Source organism: Atta colombica, unplaced genomic scaffold, assembly GCF_001594045.1.
Source record: "Atta colombica isolate Treedump-2 unplaced genomic scaffold, Acol1.0 scaffold7, whole genome shotgun sequence".
Taxonomy (NCBI): domain Eukaryota; kingdom Metazoa; phylum Arthropoda; class Insecta; order Hymenoptera; family Formicidae; genus Atta; species Atta colombica.
The window spans coordinates 415263-434247 of NW_017259561.1; the positions used below are offsets into that span (position 1 = coordinate 415263).

An 18985-nucleotide genomic window follows, 5' to 3' on the forward strand; every position below is an offset into this window, starting at 1 on the left:
TAGCTGGTTATCCACGAGATCTCAGATAGAAAAGGGTTGATGTGATCGTGTAGGCCTGCTGTGCCACGGAAGAGCGCCAGGAGGGCAATCGCAGTGGTCAGTGATTTATTGAGTCCCAATAATAATAGTTGCACACAATTTTATGTACTAATAATGCGCGAACTGAGGTGAACCTTTCGGAGTTCAGCGCGGATTTTTATTGACTGTAGTATTGACTGACTTGGTACTGAGCGACGTGGACTACGGTAGACTGATTTCATACTGACTGACGCTCTGCGCTTCCGCGAGACTTCTATTTATACCCCAAAAAAAAGACTTAATGCCCTTTGTCTAGGTGCAATGTCGCACGAGATTTACGATTTTTATAACGTTCCTATCATTGTTAATCTAAAGTGCATCGTTAGAGAGGTTTCGAGAAGAAATGATTTATGTTTTTCTTTAAAGAGGCAAGATTGTTCCAGATGGATGACGAATTCTGCTATCCTCGCGGAAAATATAAGTAGGTAAACAGACGATTACCGTGCACAACTAGTTTTACGTACAGGGTAATCATTGTCATTCGCGAATTCGATCTTAGATAACGCTACTGTGGGAAGTTCCCTCATGCGTTTTATGATTTTATTAGGCGCGACGTGACGCCTGTCTGTTTTCTTAATAAATTGTTGGTCAGTGTGGGACGACAAAACTTGGATTTTTACTATCGCGTGACTTCGGTGCATTTATAGTGTTTTTTGCAATCTTGTCACTTTTCGGATCTGCATTAAAGTTGTTATTCCTTTCGGGTTGATCGTTTATGAGTTTTCGCTTGTCCAATCCCTCTTTTCTGTCAGACCATTATCAGAGGATAATTCTACTCGAGTCTCATAGACGCCAATCATAGTCACGAGCCGATTCTTTCGAAAAAAAAGAAACGTGGCGTAACACTGTAGGATGTAACACTATGAATACCGACCATTGATACAAAATATCGATAGTCTATGCTTCTCCGCACATCCCTAATTAATTATTGGGCGAGTTCAAAACAATAAAGCGATTAGGCATGCTTATCAATCGATTGTATATGATTGATTGAATCTGTAAGTAACAACCAATTATGTTCATTTGCTCGGCGAGCGGGCTAGCCGCTTTGTCAATTTGAACACGCCATCAACGAGATTTTAGGTTTGCTCACGTTGCTTGGACTTTTGACACTCGACGTTTTCACTTTCTCTCTTTTTAAAGCAAAATATGTATCTCTCAATTTAAGTGCAAAAACATTTGAGAATTTCATGCAATGCAAACAAACCTACTATTAAGGTTCATATCGCATGCTCCAAATTAACCCAGAGAACACTTGGATCACAGGTAAGATGGCGGTTGGAGCAGCATTCATGTGTTCCAATGTTCAGTGATACAAACGAATTTAGGACAAGTGCTTAACATGTCACTTAACCTAATCAGTGAGACCACTCGAATGGGTCGGACATGTGCCTCGTTTCGTTTCGGATATTTTATGTTATCTCGATTATTTGAAAAATGTTTTTATACAAAATAAATGCGTTTTTAATAAATATAAATTAAATTGTTAATAAATTTAAATGTTTAATAAATATAAGTTAAATTGTTATAAATAAAATGTCAAGGCTTTTTTAAAAAACGAGCAAATGTACTTAATTAATAAAATTCATCTTTTATTACATTTATATAACGCTATAAATTTCAAACGTTTCGACTTTCAAAGTCTTCATCAATGATAATAAAGAAAACGTATTTATGTAACCCCATCCAATGTCAACGAAATAACATATGATACATAATAAAAATGATTGGTCTAGGCTAATCTTATTTAATTATTCCTGCGTTAAAATATTATGGATTGATTATTCTATATAAATTAATGTAAGTGAAAAATAAATTCTCATTAATATTGAATTAAATATAATAATTTTTTAAATTAGAAATTGATATTTACTTATACAGAATATAGTGGGATAGTTGTTGAAGAAATCCTCGTTTGCAATGACGTTTTATATGAAATTGTTAACTGAGCTAAATCAATAACAACTGAAGAAAGTTAAACACAATTTTACAATTATGGACTTTCAAACTTCTGACTTGATACTTATTTCGATCGATTACGCATGCGTAATGATTGAAAACGTTCTGTATCGAAAAAAGTATTTCAGATTCATTTTGTATAAAAACACATTTAATAAAATAATAATAAATGCGTTTTTGATAAATATAAAAATATAATATAACAATATAATATAATATTAATAAAATAAAATAATAAAATAAAATAAAATAATAAAATAAAATAAATAAATAAAATAAATATTGGGAGTACAAATTAGTTCGGTCCGTTTCTCTAAAGATGGCTTCAGCTGTTGTGAATGGTTCATAGTGACAGCTGATTTTAGCAGTTTCGGAGAGGTTAAACATCTGCTAATAATATTCAGTTTATGCTAATAATATTCGCTTTGAGTTTCAAAAACCTTGATTTTTACTGTGTTTGAAATGTAGAATTTTGTGTTAAACAAGCAGCATTTGCAGGAGGTTTTGATTTTCTGCTTTAATTGAAAGAAAAGTGCAGCTGAAGCCCATCGAATGCTTGTCGAAGTTTATGGTGACACTGCTCCAACTGATAAATCATGTAGGGAATGGTTTTGACGTTTCAAGGATGGAGATTTCAGCGTTGAAGACAAGCCTCAGTCTGGACAGCCAAAAAAATTCGAAGACAAAGAATTAGAGGCATTATTTGAAGAAGATCAGAATCAAACGCAAGAGGAGCTTGCAGAATCATTGGGAGTAACTCAATAAGTCGTTTCTGTACGATTGAGAGCCATAAGAATGATTCAAAAACAAGGAAATTGAATGCCTTATGAACTGAAATCAAGAGACATTGAAAGACGATTTGTCACTTGCGAATAGCTGATTCAAAGACAACAGAGAAAAATTTTTCGCATCGGATTATGACTGGAGATGAGAAGTGGATATTCTACGACAACTCCAAGAAAAAAAAATACTACGCTAAGCCCGGTCAATCGTTGCCATCGACCTCAACATTAATACCACGGCCGAACATCATGATTCGAAGATCATGCTCTGTATCTGATAGGCCCAAAAGGATCTTGTTTACTAGCTGCTGAAATCTGGCGATTCCATTACGGGTGATCGGTATCGATTACAATTGATTCGTTTGAGCCGTGCATTGCGAGAAAAACGGCCGAAATACGAGCAAAAACATGATAAAGTTATTCTTCTTCATGACAACGCTCGGTCTCATGTCGCTAAAGTCGTAAAAAAATATTTGGAAACGTTCAAATGGAATGTTTTGCCGCCGTATTCTCCAAACATTGCTCCTTCTGATTACTGGTTGTTCCGAAGGATGCAGCACGATTTGGCAAGTCACCGATTCACTTCTTTCATAGAAATTGGAAATTGGCTCCAAAATTGGATTGCCTCCAAAGACGAGTCATTTTTTCGAGATGGAATTCGAAATTCTGAAAAGAAGTGAAATAGTCAATTAGTGACTTATCAAATCGTGCTGCATCCTTCGGAACAACCAGTAATCAGAAGGAGCAATGTCTGGAGAATATGGCGGGTGTGGTTCTTTGTCTTTGAATTTTTTTGTCCAGAGCGAGGCTTGTCTTCAACGCTGAAATCTCCATTCTTGAAACGTCGAAATCATTCCCTACATGATTTATCAGTTGAAGCAGTGTCACCATAAACTTCGACAAGCATTCGATGGGCTTCAGTCGCGCTTTTCTTCCAATTAAAGCAGAAAATCAAAACCTCCTGCAAATGCTGCTTGTTTAACACAAAATTCGACATTTCAAACACAATAAAAATTAAGGTTTTTGTATGAAACTCAAAGCGAAATAACTGAATATTATTAACAGATGTTTAACCTCTCTGAAACCGCCAAAATCAGCTGTCACTATGAACCATTCACAACAGCTGGAGCCATCTTTAGGGAAACGGACCGTACTAATTTGTACTTCCAATAATATAATATGCTTCAATCGTATCACCTTCTGAGGCAAGGCAAATGAAACGTGCTTTTCATTGATCCATGGAGTATGCTCTAATGCCACGCGAACATTTAGTCGCCATATTGGTTCCGGTAACGCGAACATATTGAAGCGTGTTGGACATGTTAGAGTGCGTGCGACGCGAACAAACCTTTAAAAATTGTCGGCCCTGGATTCCTATTCTATAACTGTTTTACACGCCTACTGACAGTTGTCGATGTCGTTATGCAGCTTTTTCCTCATATAAAATATCTGTAGTAATATCTATAATAGGCATGTAAAGAGAGTTACAGAATAAGGACCTGAATTTTCGTGACTATCAATGGAGTCCGAGAAGAGATAATTGAAGAATGATGACATTACCGTTAAAGTTAATAATTAGTAAATATTTATAATTATTAACATAAATATTTCGATAATAGACTATTAAATTCGTGATTTTTTTATCATAAATGCTGTATAAATAAATATACGTACTTTTGCTATGATATCTTATATACTACCTTGATCAAAAAATTCCCGGAATTCATTCAGAAAATTCAAAATACTAATTTTATTCAAAAGTGATATTGTCCCATTCAAAGTACTCTCCATCAACTGCAACGCACTTATGCCAGCGCTTGATCCAGCTCTCGAAACATTTCTGGAACTCTATTGTCGGTTAGCCATCAGAGCCGTCTTCGATTTTTCCATTACCTCCTTTCGATTGTGTGTAAAACGCGTTCCCTGTAATGGTTTTTTGACTCGAACAGAAAAAAATCGCAGAGAGCCATATCAAGTGAATTCGATGGCTGTTGGATGGTATTCGTTTCGTTCTTGGTCAAAAATTCACGGATAATGATGACACTGTGCAACGGTGCGTTATCATGGTGCAAAATTCACGAGTTGTTTGTCCACAAATCCTTTCTTTTTTGGCGAGCTGCTTCACACAAATGTCTCATAACGCCCAAATAATACTCCTTATTAACTGTGTGACCTTCTGACAAAAATTTGTGATGTACAATACCGTTGTAATTCATGAAATCCTCGACGGACTCACGATCACTTTTGAAGCGTTCATGCCACTCATAAATGGCTGTTTTCTTTAGAGTATCACTGCCAAAACAGTTTCCCAACATTTCCAAGGTTTTCACACCATTGAATCCATTTTTAACGCAAAATTTAATACAAACTCGTTGTTGCAAATTCAACTTCATTTTTAAAACAGTAAAAAATCGAAAATACGTGCAGAGGTAGATATACTCAAGACGGTGTAACTTTTACAAATGTCAAGGTGATAAAATAGGCTATGGTGATAAAATTTGGTGGGGATATCAATGATAGATGTGGCAACCTAACCAAAAAAACAGAACTCAAATCAGTTGACTCAGAGCATCACCTGGTGGTAATTTCGGGAACTTTTTGATCAAGGTATTGTTGAAAAATTATAATTTTTTTCTCTGTCCAAGCAGAACAACAAATCATTATGATATCAAAATGATGTCAAAATGATTCCAAAATGATCACTAAAAGTCATTTTTAAATCATTTCCAGTTCATTTTGATATCATTTTGACGTTATCGACTTATTGTTCTGCTTGGTTGCAGTTATCTGCATCTCTATTGACAGTTAAACTCGGATAATATTAAAATCACAGTTTTTAAAATCGAGTATTATTAAGTTTTAAACATATAAATGTACATGTCTACGAAACTAATAATCATGAAATTAGTATTGTATTTATTAATTTCTTACTCAGGCTCGGTTACTAACGTTTGACTTTATGCGAGACTTAAAACTCTATCTCGTTTTAAAACTGAAAAAAGAACAAAGAAACAAAGAGTTTTAAACCTCACTTAAAATTAAAGTAACGTTGGTGTAACCGGATCTTAACGATTTAAATTTTAAGCACGCGAATTTTCATAAGCGCCGAACATCTTTAATATCTCGTCGATGAATGCGTCTATTGATTTTTAAATCTTTGATTATCCATAGTGGAATGATTCCACTATGTGATCACGATTCTTATTGGTTCTCTTATTGGTTCCGCGCGAATTAATTGTTTTGTCGTGTTCCGTTCTCATTCGAAATGTTGATGCTTATATTCCTACTATTCCCGCTGATTCTTTTTGTTGTGCGTAAATTCTACCTGAACAAATTCAAATCCGGTAATAATGTTTGCGTGTTGGTACTTGGTGACATTGGCAGAAGTCCGCGAATGCAATATCATGCGATTTCCTTCGCCCGAGAAGGTTTCACTGTGGATGTTATAGGTTATCCCGGCTCATCACCGATTAGGGAGATCAGTGAAAATGCGCGCATACAGATTCACTATCTGCGACTGCCTCCTGAGTTACGAAATAGTACGAATTGGATATTATTATTATCTTGTTACAGATTTCCTCATGATCCTTTTTATATAATTTACGTTTTGATCTGTTTTTCAACCTTTTTATATTTGTTTATAGATTTTTATAACAATTGCATTCTTGTTATTATTTCAGAATTGCCACGTTTTTTTTGTTACATAATAAAAGTGATATGGCAAACGGCTGATCTTTTATGGTTATTGCTTCGTAAACGCCTATCAGATTCAGTAATAACACAGAATCCACCTGCAATACCAACCATTCCAATATGCTGGTTTTATTGTGTTCTAACAGAGGCACAATTTACTATTGATTGGCATAATTATGCCCATTCAATCATGGCATTGAGTTTAGGAGAAAACCATATCTTAGTTAGATTATCAAAAAATATCGAGATAATCTTTGGTTGCAGAGCAAAGAATAATTTCTGTGTCAGCAAAGCAATGAAGGAAGATTTGGAAAAGAAATGGACTATCCAGTAAGTGTTAGTTGTTATATTTATATTATATTTTAATAACAAATAAGGTTAATGAACTTTTTTTATTACAGAGCAAAGGTTTTATATGATAGACCAACAGATAAATTTCATCCAATAACTTTAACAGAGAAGAATGAGTTTTTGCAAAAATTAGCTGAAACATATGATATATATATACTGCCCAGATCTGGTTTTATTATATCCAGTACTAGTTGGACTGAAGATGAAGATTTCTCAATTTTGCTAAATGCATTACAAGGTGTGAATATTAATATATTTAATAATTTTGTGATAATTTAAAAGGATTACATTTGTAATATTTTTTTATAGAATATGAGAACACGTGTGAAAATGGCAAGTTAAACTTACCAGATTTGGTTTGCGTAATAACAGGTAAAGGACCATTAAAGGATTTTTATATGGCAATCATTGATTTAAAAAAATGGAAACATGTTGAAATAAAGACACCATGGCTCAAGAATGAGGAATATCCCAAAATATTAGGTATAACATGTCCATATTTCTGCATATTGCTAATTAAAAAATGAAATTTATTTTTTTATTAATATTTTATTAAAAATCTTCTAATATTTAATGACTTCATCTACTTTATGTATCAGTATAAGTTTTAGTATATGAACATTTTTTATCTTTTAGAATTTTTTAATTATAGTGATTTTAGGTAGAGTTGATATAATATAATCATTTATAAAATATTTTTATAGAATACTTTAAATACTTTTTATCTTTAAAATAGCTAGTGCAGACTTAGGTGTGTGTCTTCACACTTCATCCAGTGGACTGGATTTACCAATGAAAGTTGTCGACATGTTTGGCTGTCGTTTACCAGTTTGCGCATACAATTTTAATTGGTATTGTATTAATATTATCCTTCTAATTTTTTTTTTCTTTGCTCTCCATATACCGATAATATGATCTTCATCCTTTCCTTATTTATTATTAATTTCGAGTATATTATACCCTCTTCCTCTTTTTGTATAAATCTCTCTTTTCTTCAAATTCATCAACTTTTCCTTTTTCTTATTATAAAATCACCTTTTGCCCTCCTTTTCCTACTTTCATATTGTGATACGATTAATGTAACATTACTATATACAGGATGTCTCAGAAATAAGATAGAAGGAGGAGAAGAAATAACATTGGGAGTATAGAATAAGTCAAGGGGAACAAAAAAATCTTGATATCATTTTGAAATATTTGTTGTAGTTTTCGAATTAAAAAAAGGAAACTTGTAAGTCAATGTATGGTGAAACTACGTCGCGCGAATTCGTAGCCCATCGCACCTCGCTCGACAGCGACGGCGGTGGCGTTCGAAACTACAATGAATATCTCAAAATGTGATGAATATATCAAAATATCAGACTTTTTTGTTTGCTTCGATCCATCCTATGCCCCCAATGCGGCTCCTATCTTATTTCTGAGATATTATGTATATATCAGTAGATCTACTTACTAAGAGAAAGAATGCATCTTATTGTTTAGCTTGTCAGAATTGGTAAAACACAATGAGAATAGTTTGGTATTTGCTGACGAAAAAGAGCTGGCTGAACAATTGAAGATGTGGTTTCAAGATTTTCCCAATAACAAGACCCAACAACAATTACGTGAAAAGTTTCAAGAGAACATGTTTACATCTCAGCAGAATTGTAATGATTGGCACAGTAACTGGAAGTTAAATGTATTGCCTTATTTTCAAAAGTGATTTTGATTATATTGTTCCATTGTATTTTCATAAACTGGGAGTGACATTTATTATATTAATATGTAAGAATATTTTATTATGTTTTATAATGTATAATAAAGTATAAGATGTTAATTTGTAAACATATGAACCATTAACGTTATAAATTTATAGTTGATGATTTTTTTGGCGTCATACTTATTATTATATGTTTGATATCTTTAAGTTTCTCAGAGAAGTAAGAAGATCCAATCTTGATCGCAACAACACTTATACCAGTAGATAAACAACATGCTTGACCAAGTTGCTTTTTCTTACATATATAAATGTAAGGTATTTCTTTTGTCTCTGCTAATTTTGTCAAAGGTGTGAGAAAATCCAATGGTTCCATCAAATGCGTTGCATTTTCGGCAAGTACGATAAATTCCACTACATTTTGTTTCATCGAGCTTATCACATCCATCAGTCCGATGAATAACATACTTCTCTCCGCATAATACATTTGTCGAATCAATGTTAGTAATTCATTACATAATTTTTTTGTTACAGTAAGGTCAGCAATACACTTACATTCTTCAGACTATGTAAAAATAAGTAAGAATTAGTGTAAACACTTAAACTGTAAGCACAGAAGCATTATTTTTGTTTAACGCTGCATAAGATGTAAGAGAATCAATTAATTAAAGTTTTTCATTTCATATTCTGCTTGGTTGAATCTCTTATGCCTTATACAAGTCTTTGTTCCCAGCTTTATGGTGCGATTTACTTGACGCTGCAATTCATTGACTAAAATTTAAAAGAAAACATTTTACAAATTGATCAATCATACAGCTTTGAAGTATTTATAGTGTTAAGTAGATCACACTCTTAAATGTACGATAATAATTACTTATTTTAAATTAAAATGTTGATGTTAACTTTTAAAAGACTTGAGTAAATTAGCTGTACACTGAAGAGCAAAAATAAAGTCCTATTTTGGAATAGATAAATGTAAATAAGTGTGTTATCTGCGAGTTATGATAGGTAGGATGATGCGCTTATATACATCTACTCCAAAAAAGGACCTCATTTTTTCTTAGTATACCAATTTAACTTCTTAGTATAAGAATTTAATGATTCAAGCATTCAATTATTTTCAAAGTTTCCTTTTTTATAATATGTACATGTAGAAAACAATCTTGTTTTGTTTGGACTTTTTATTAATGTTTTAAGTTTATCTTGTATACAAAAAAATTCCATACGTAAAAGAGATTGAATATAGATTTTTTTTTTTATAAATATAGCACAGTAAAACTGTTTCGTGCATGTCAAATATTGGATGCATTCAGCGAACACATCGACTGAGTGAGTGTTCAGTAAGTATTGCCTTTGATTGGAGTAAATCTTTAGATTCATCAGATCTAAATCCTCAAATCTAAAAAAATATACATATACAATAGCAATAAGCGCTCATTCAAACTATTCGCTAAACACATCAATTTGAGTAGCAATAAAGATTTACATTATGTGTTACTAATAATGAGGTATTAAAAATAACAAATAGATAGACATCATTTAGATTAAAAGCCTCTCAATCTCTTGTTGTATGGCTTTGATCTGTGGTTTTAATTGCGAGCCTTCATTGACCAATACTGAACAGGCTACCACTGGTCTCGAAACACCACAAGCTCGTCCTAAGGCCTGCTTGCTCCGCACGAAAACATAGGGTACATTCTTGTCTTCGCACAATAGTGGCAAGTGGAGTAGAATCTCTAGTGGCTGGGTATCTGCAGCCATCACTATAAATTCAGACAAGCCACGATTCAAGGATTTTGTAGCCTCGTTTGCTCCTTTCTTCAGTTGACCATAACTCAATGCCTGCTGTACCAAATTCAATATCTTTATGGTCAGTGATGCATCTGCCAGTGGATATGCCTTTGGTGATACTTCATCCATCTGAAAAAGAAATCCAAAAATCAATACGATGTATTTGGAGCATCTTGATAAAGAGAAAAGTTTACTAATTTGTCCACTGACATGCGTGTATATAAACTTTTTTCGGGATAATATTAAAACTGACACTAGACTTTTGTAGCAGAGCCTGTACAGCTAATATCGGAATATTTTTCAGAAAAGACATTATGTAATTACAATGAACCACTTAATCTTTGTTTGACGTTGATAAACAAGGATGTAATGATATACTGTATCTTACTGACAAATGTCCTCAAATATACAAACAATTCACAATACATCCACGTGGGAAAACTAACCACAAACAACAATTGTGCGTATCGCGATAAATTTTGTGCAACAAGTATTGTGTCAAACACTACTCACCGTATAATCGCAATCAAGCTTTATCTGTTCTTTTTTAATTCTTCTTTACGATTACTTTTAAAGCACAGTATTGCACTTTATTTTTTTCTTTCGCCTTTTTCCTAGCTTTCATAAGATGCCTCGAAACAAAGTCTGTCCTCTAAAGGAATACCTTGATCGTTTCTTTCTATCACACTTTTCTCTTAAGTCAACGACTTTGGTTATATGCAACTCAAATTTCTTGATTTTACTGTATATTGTTGTATATTTCTAACGAAAATTATTCACAACCACGCACTGCCACGCGGGTCTTAAAACAGAGGTCCGCGGAAGCACGCGGAAGACGATAATGACCGGTAAACGGAAAGCACAAACATCCATGTGGTCTAGCGTAAAGTGCATGAACTAAATTGTGCATAAGCTAAACCACCGACGAGATACTATTAAAGACTGTCAACCCCGAACAAATTTTCGGCGGTATAAAAAGGGCCCGGAGATAATTGAAGAACGCTGACATTATCGACAATTGATATAAATTTGCTATTATTAACATAAATATTTGGCTCATGCATTATTAAATCATAATTTTTTATATAAATAAATATAATGTTCCATAAATAAATGTGTATTTGTAAAGCTATATCCTATTGCAGAAAAATTACAATTTTTTCTCTGCAGTTATCATTTCTGTTGATAATCAAACTTTAACGATAATACTGAAATCACAATTTTAAAGAAAAACCGAATATTATTGAGTTCTAAATGTATAAATATGTCTACTAAATTAATAAATTATAAAATTAATACAATATTATCAATTTTTAATTCTTAATCATTTCTCAATATTCTCAAAGACACGAACTCCCGTAAGGATATCGGTCTTTCATAGTATCTCATCGCTGGCTAAACCGACGATAAGCAGAAACTTTTACAAAACATTTATACGACTGATCGATTTACGCCGAAGTACCGATGAAATACTATTAAAGACATAAAGAGAGATCGGCGCTTATGGAAATTCGCGTATCTATTAAAATTTGAATTATTAACCAGCAAATGAGAATGGATTAAAATGAATTGAAATTTTTCCGAATGCATATTTTAAATAGCGAATATTTTTTTTATTTAATTGGATTCAATTGGATTCAATTAGATTCAATTGAATGCAATTGGATTGAAAAATTGCATTTTCTAGTTAAAATTTTGAATTGAACAGTTGAATTGAATATTCACAATGTGTTTTTTGTGCACAGAAAAAACTAATATTATTTTTAGATTAAAAAGCATAGAGATATACTCCATGCAATTCCTATAAATGAATAAAAATGCATTCAGGATTGAAAAGCATTCATTTTAACATTCATGAATCAATATTTCTGAAAATCTAAATCCATTTCAAATCATTTTAATCCATTTTCGTTTGCTGGGAAGAGTAAAAAAAATCTAATAACAGTACTAATTTCACGATTTATTAGTTTTGTAAATATGTTATTACATATATTAGGTGTGGGAAAAAGTTCGTGACGTTTTTCCCGTTAGATGGTATTAAAAAAACGGCATGAATTTTTTCCCATACCTAATATTTAAAACTTAATATAATACTCGATTTTTATTAAAAATTGTAATTTTAATGTTACCATCCGAGTTTAATTATCAATAGAGATAATAGCTACGCAGAGAAAAAATTGTAATTTTTTGGCAATCTATAAGATATTATAGCATTAAAAGTGCATACTTATGTATTTATAAGTGCATACTTATGTACAGTATTTATATAATAAAAAATCGAATTTCATAATGTTTAATTAATATTAAGGGATTCCTTTAACAAATTAAAAACAAGAATGTAAGAGGAAATAGTAATCAGCATGGACTTGGTGCGCAAATATAACAATATATTACCACGGCATAGAGATATGCTCCAATTTCTATAAATGAATAAAAATGCATTCAGGATTGAAAAGCATTTTAACATTCGTGAATCAATTTTCTGAAAATCTGAATCCATTTCGATTCATTTCAATCCATTCTCGTTTGCTTGAGCACAAAATATATTGTATATAAAAGTCGTTTATGGAGATTTGATTTGAAATTTACTAGCCCATACAATGAAAAATAATTGCTTGTAATTCCAGAGTACCAATTTGTTAATGACTCGGAAAAAGAACATAGTGACCTGCTCTCAAAAAACTTTCGATGGATGGAGTATTGAAATAAAAGAGTTATGAAAATGATTCAGATTAAAAGTTTCCAATTTTCTTTCTTTAATAAAATTTCGAATTTTCGTATCAATTTCCGATTTTGAGTTTGTACCATATTTTCAGCGAGTAATTTATTGATCAAAAAATGTTGCCTTATTGCCTGAACCGAGCAAATATTAAGTAAACCCAAAATTCATAATAAAATAAAAAGTTCTCGAATCAAGTAGAAAGAAGCTATACGGTTAAAAAGTTTATTGATTGTTTGACATAATATATATTCACTTCATTATAGAGCTTTTGAAAATACCGTTCTAATGTAATACTTTTCGTAGTCGTACTTTAAGTGTTGTAATAATTGAGGAGATGGGGGGGGGGGCGGAATAAAGGTCTAATTATAAAATCTTAATTTTAATAAAAATTAAAATAATTTGCTACTTTTTTTATTATATATAAATGGGTACAGTATCAAATTTATGTAATGTCCTTAAGATGTTACATGTTACAGTTATTTCTTTATTGCGATCAATATTATATAATAAAGCTAATTTCCTGAAAAAGAGTCTAAGTAGAGTTGTGCCTTCATTCTACCCATTCTCTCAATTACTCTGTAAAACTTCGACATTATTTCTAAATGGACATCGAGAAATTTGTCAAAGTTTTTTGAGAGCAGGCCGCCATGTTCTTTTTCCGAGTCATTAACAAATTGGTACTCTGAAATTACAAGCAATTATTTTTCATTATGGGCTAGTATAAATTTCAAATCAAATCTCAATAAACGACTTTTATATTTTGTGCACTAAGAATAACATGTCGCACTTATTTTCTAGAATCAAATTGTAATCTGTTTTACTTGTATGTTTTGAACTCGCAACTTCAATAACATATGAGTTACTTTTCATAATAATATATTATATTAAATTTAGATAATATATACTTTATGTATCAGTTCACTTTGAACTGGCACCTTCAATAATATATCAGTTATCATGGTAATATATATTATTAGATAATCATTTAAATTTTTAAAGGTTGAAATTTTTGAGGATACACTTTATATGTTCACTTTGAACTGCCACCTTTAATAATATATCAATTATTATTTTTCATGATAATATATTATCAGATAATCATTTAAATTTTACGCTGTTAATATCTCAGATAACCAAGCGTGCGATATCCCACAGTATCCACGCACAAAATATCGCTACCATACTGTTATTGTACTGTCACGAGATGGCAGTGTACGTAATTATATGATACAAAAAGTGATGATAGTACAACATAACACTATATCTATACTGCATACTGTTTAAGTACATCATGGTACATAATCTGTACCGTATCAATATGGCGTACTATTATCGACAGAAGAGAAAGACTGTGGAGACCTCTAGTCAAAGATGATATACATGATAACTGGTACTATAAAAGTATAGTGTCCTAGCCTAAAAATAGTCGTTATAACATTAAAATTAAATATTGGATAGCTGACTGGATGTTCAGTTAAATTGGACAAATTTCTATCAGGACTATATATTGAACAGATGTATCATAGCTCCATGATTATATAAGTGTTCGTGGTTTATCGCAGTGGTTTCCATATGATTTCAGAAGTCAAGAATAGCGGATGGTAGTATGCAACCGGATGGATGACCGCTTCGAAGCACTATAAAATTAATTCCTGAATTTAGAGAAAAACTTTTTTTTTATCATAAGTTTATGATATGTATTCTGGAATAAGATATTAATCAATAATAATATTTTAGCAAACTATAAAATTAATGTATCATTGAAAACATTACTAGCCAGTGATAAAAATTCTCAGTGATAAAATATTATTGGCAAAAACTCATTTAGCTTGCTATAAAATATTATTGAAAATGCCATTCATTTTCAATAAGTTTTTCAATGATACTTTTAATAATAAAATCTATTTTTTCGCGAGCACAATCAATGCGTTCGATACTTTATTTTTCAGCATTTGTTGCCTGATACGTACACAATGAAACGCACATTGCAATATTACATTAACGTAACATGAAACATGATCGTCATTGCAGAAGCTGTGTATTTTTCTCGCAATCATAATTCTGTCATTATTAATGATATTAGGTATGGCCTATCGACAGTCGTGAATTTTCGCAGTCTTTTTCTTAGACGAATTGATTTATGGTAGCTGAACTTTGAATACAAATCTCAATCGATTATATTCTACAATGGCTCCCGAGTTTACTTTAATGGATACCGGATTGAAATTTAGCAAATGTAGGCCTTCCAGTGTACTCACTCGTGACAAATCTACATATACTTGACCACTAAACACTCGTTCTTAGATTCATCATTGCATTTTTACACGTAATTCCTTGACTTTTATGTATAATTATTCTAGAACTGAGAGACAATGAAAATTTTTTCCGATGTACCACCATTTTGTGGAATACTTCGAATTTAATATCTACTTTCGTTATTGTGATTTCTTTGTTATCCGAAATAATTATTTTAATGGAATTAATAAGATTTCCGTCAACAGAGCGATTAACTGCAACTACATTGCCTATCGTTCCATTGACAAGTCCTAAAGTTACATTATGTTTCGTCGAATCATTATTTTAGCGCCAATTGTAATCGCTATTACTCTTTCAATGTCAACTGTTTCCAAAACTTTGTCATCTTTGTCTTTCAAAATTTTGTGTACTTTTTTTTCATTGCTGGAGCACAATTGACATCATTTTCTGCTATCAGTAAAATTTCATTGCCGTCAATTTTATCGAGCATTACCGTGTTCAAAACCTTGCACAAATAACGTGGGTAATAAACATATTGTATCAACCGGTAATTGATTCATATAAGTGCAAAGTTCATTCAATCTGTTATCGCAACTACTTCCTTTGAAATGAATTTTTCTCGACTGAAGAACATTGATGACTGAAGACATTGACGGATTGATCCGCTACCAAACCTATTCATATTCTAGAAAGTATATCACGATATGTGTTGTCGCATCTTTATCGCATTAATCAAGAGTTCGTCGTCAATCGAACAATCTCTACAAATTAGATCCACCCATGATACCTAAATACTTCTGAATCTCTGATCGAGATATTTTAACAAACGGAGATTGTTCTTATAGAGGGAAACTGCAACAAGTCTCCAAACAGAGGAATGTGTTTTCTGCCAAAGAAACCATCATCTGTATCTGCTGTTTTCAGATTATTTTCACTCTTCTCGATTAATTCAGCAACGCACTCAAAAGCTGTCTGTATTTCTTCGAGTCTTTTGTGATATTTCATCACCTTAAAGCAGACGCTGAATTCTTAAAGGCATTCGTATAAATCTCGTATGCACCTTTGAATTCATTCAAATCTCTTTACGGTTTAAACAGAAGAAACAGCAAGTAAAAGTATTTTTCGGATTCAGTTTTTACATAAAATCGATAATGGTTAATTAAATAACACTTTTTTCGTTTTTTTTTTAAATAAACCCGATATAAGTTTGTAACACTTACTTCGTCATTTGTTTCATAATTTCTCAAAATCTGGCAAAATCTGGCAAAATCGTATAAATTCAATTGATTCTAAGTTTCCTTAGGTCTGCTTGGATAGTAATCATCGATGGGAGACAGACAATAAATATTCTTAGAATTTTCATCGAGAGCTTTAATTTCATTAAATGTTTTAACTTTTCTGTTTCTCATCTCATTAACGTCGATCCATTGACAATGTAGGTATCACTGTCTGTACTATACAAGCGATTCCCTAGCAATGTGTCCGCAGCTTCTAAAGCACCGCATTCTCGATTATTCAATGAACGCATCGCAGTTTTGATGTCAAGGGCTTATTCCATCATTGCAAAGTCTATATTGCATTTGTCCGACTTTGTGTTAGAATATATAATTTAAACCCAGTTTGATTTAAGATTTTTAGAGATCTAGAGTTTTAATTTTACAATTGTTCAGAATTTAGTTGTATCTGTGTTATTCTATTACTTTAAAAGAGCGCGTGTGTGAACAGCAGAATAATGTTATCGCGATTTGCAACTGATTGATTATCCCTTTTTTCTGACGGACATGGTGAGCTCATCATCGCGATACTATTAAGCTGTAATAATCTGCGAAATAACTTAATAATTAGTAATAAGCGATTTTAAGGTAATCTGAAACGAATGAATAAAGATATCGGATATATGTATTTATTGTAACTCAGAAGTGTTTAAAACTGTTTCCTGTATATGTGATATTTTCGTTGACTGTAGAAAGCAATACAACGGTATATTGTCAATTTACAGAATTAAATGTTTACTATTCCAATAATTGAATATACTTTAAAGTTTGAACAGTGTAAATTAATTAATAATTTATTTGATGGCTAAGTTTGGAATATATTAATGCCAACAGGTTGTGACATATATTTTTTAAATATTTTATGTAATAGATCAGTAGATACGGTCAAAATATATGTATTTATGATATTCGCACCAATTATTGCGTATTAATGCTCTTAATTGCCCTGCTCTCAATTTTTTATTCTATTTTAAATAAATATTTCTTTACAAACAAAATTTAGAAATAGAGAGAAGATTTATTTATAGAATAAATAGCAAGAATTTTTAAAAAACTGCATTGATGATTTAAGAGCTGCTTGATAAAACTTCCTACATTTAAATTAACTTTTTACATATGGAATTAAATTTTCTTTATATTAAAAATAATTTTAATTGAAAGTGTGCTACAAAACAAGCATATATAAAATAAATTATTCTTTTAGAAGCCTTTTTGTTTATTTACATTTCATTTTACTTTTAGTCCTTGCTTTTAAAGAACTGATTCTACATATAGTCTTTGTTGATCCTTAATGGAAGCTATTTCATAAAGTTGTATGCATTACATGAGGTGAGATATTAATGTGATTCATAAGAAATTAAATCACATTAACGTTCATTAAATGGACGTCGATCTTAACACGTCATCAAAAAATTTTCAGATGATATTCATGTATATACACAGAGTATCCCGTAAGTTTTTGTCAATCGCTTTTTAGACAGAGCGAACTAAACTGAGTCGAAAAGTCCTTTACTATTTTGCAATTTTCGCAATAATTAAGAGATATTAATTAACTAAAAATCGCCGAATTGGTTTTAAATAATTTTTTACTGAAGTATTATCAACTTCATGGAAATAACAATAAGAGATAAAAGTTATTTAATTTCTTCTCATAAAATTCTGAGAATTTTTTTAAATTTTGTAGTATTGTAAAAAAACAGTATTAATCTTACAGTTCTACCCAAGTGGTTAACAAAAACTTACGGGATATTCTGTATATTTATATTTATAATTTTGAAAGTATATTCTGCGAGATATGAGCAAAATTCATCCCTGTTAATCATCCCTGTTAAGTTAGCCCCCACCAGCGATAAATAAATTCTAACACCAAAATTAGGTGCTAATTAGGTGCTAATTAGGTGTTAATTAGGTGCGAAATTAGGTGCTCGAATTGGCAGAAAAAAATTATGGGCGAGGGAGTGAGAGCTTAATATTAAGTTAGCTCCCTCAATATAAAAAAATAAATAATAATAATAATAAACAAAAAATAAATAATAATAATTATTGCGTAAACAAAAAAAACAATTAAAATTTGTTTTTTAATATTATTTAAGGAATCGCCGAATTAGATGCTCGTTCCGTTTAGCAAAAATTCGAACAGTCATATTTATCCCTAAGTCGTTTATAATTGCAAAATTAAATACTCTGACTATGCAAAATAATTCTCTAATTTATGCCTTACTATTTCCAAGCATTTTCGATTTTTACGCTGCAACCCTTAGGGCACTTCCCTCTAGAAATGAACAGACATATTTACCCCTAAATCGTTTAAGATTGCAAAATTAAATACTCTGACTATGCAAAATAATTCTCTGCGCTACTATTTCCAAGCATTTTTTATTTT

The 18985-nt window shown here is 31.6% G+C and overlaps 2 protein-coding genes across 5 annotated transcripts; one reads left to right on the top strand and one right to left on the bottom strand.

Annotated features, from left to right (window-relative positions):
• The first annotated feature begins 6077 nt into the window (after nucleotides 1–6077).
• Nucleotides 6078–9192, top strand: LOC108692357 (chitobiosyldiphosphodolichol beta-mannosyltransferase). 3 transcript variants are annotated; one of them, XR_001931970.1, is made up of 8 exons: nucleotides 6078–6358; nucleotides 6500–6842; nucleotides 6914–7101; nucleotides 7173–7346; nucleotides 7600–7714; nucleotides 8346–8627; nucleotides 8771–8958; nucleotides 9094–9191. XR_001931970.1 is itself a non-coding variant. In XM_018200575.1 (6 exons), exons 1-6 carry the CDS (start codon nucleotides 6085–6087, stop codon nucleotides 8563–8565), a joined length of 1314 nt encoding a protein of 437 aa, XP_018056064.1. In that variant the 5' UTR covers nucleotides 6078–6084; the 3' UTR covers nucleotides 8566–8707. The 3 variants fall into 3 exon arrangements, 1 of the variants encoding a protein (XP_018056064.1); XR_001931969.1 differs by having other exon boundaries at nucleotides 8771–9192; XM_018200575.1 differs by lacking the exons at nucleotides 8771–8958; nucleotides 9094–9191 and having other exon boundaries at nucleotides 8346–8707.
• Nucleotides 9193–9696: 504 nt separating this feature from the next.
• LOC108692372 (NHP2-like protein 1 homolog) lies at nucleotides 9697–11213 on the bottom strand. Of its 2 annotated transcripts, XR_001931971.1 has the most exons (3): nucleotides 10864–11213; nucleotides 10046–10479; nucleotides 9697–9958 (listed from the first exon to the last, which is right to left on the bottom strand). XR_001931971.1 is itself a non-coding variant. In XM_018200592.1 (2 exons), exon 2 carries the CDS (start codon nucleotides 10477–10479, stop codon nucleotides 10099–10101), a length of 381 nt encoding a protein of 126 aa, XP_018056081.1. In that variant the 5' UTR covers nucleotides 10864–11213; the 3' UTR covers nucleotides 9723–10098. The 2 variants fall into 2 exon arrangements, 1 of the variants encoding a protein (XP_018056081.1); XM_018200592.1 differs by having other exon boundaries at nucleotides 9723–10479.
• Nucleotides 11214–18985: the final 7772 nt, after the last annotated feature.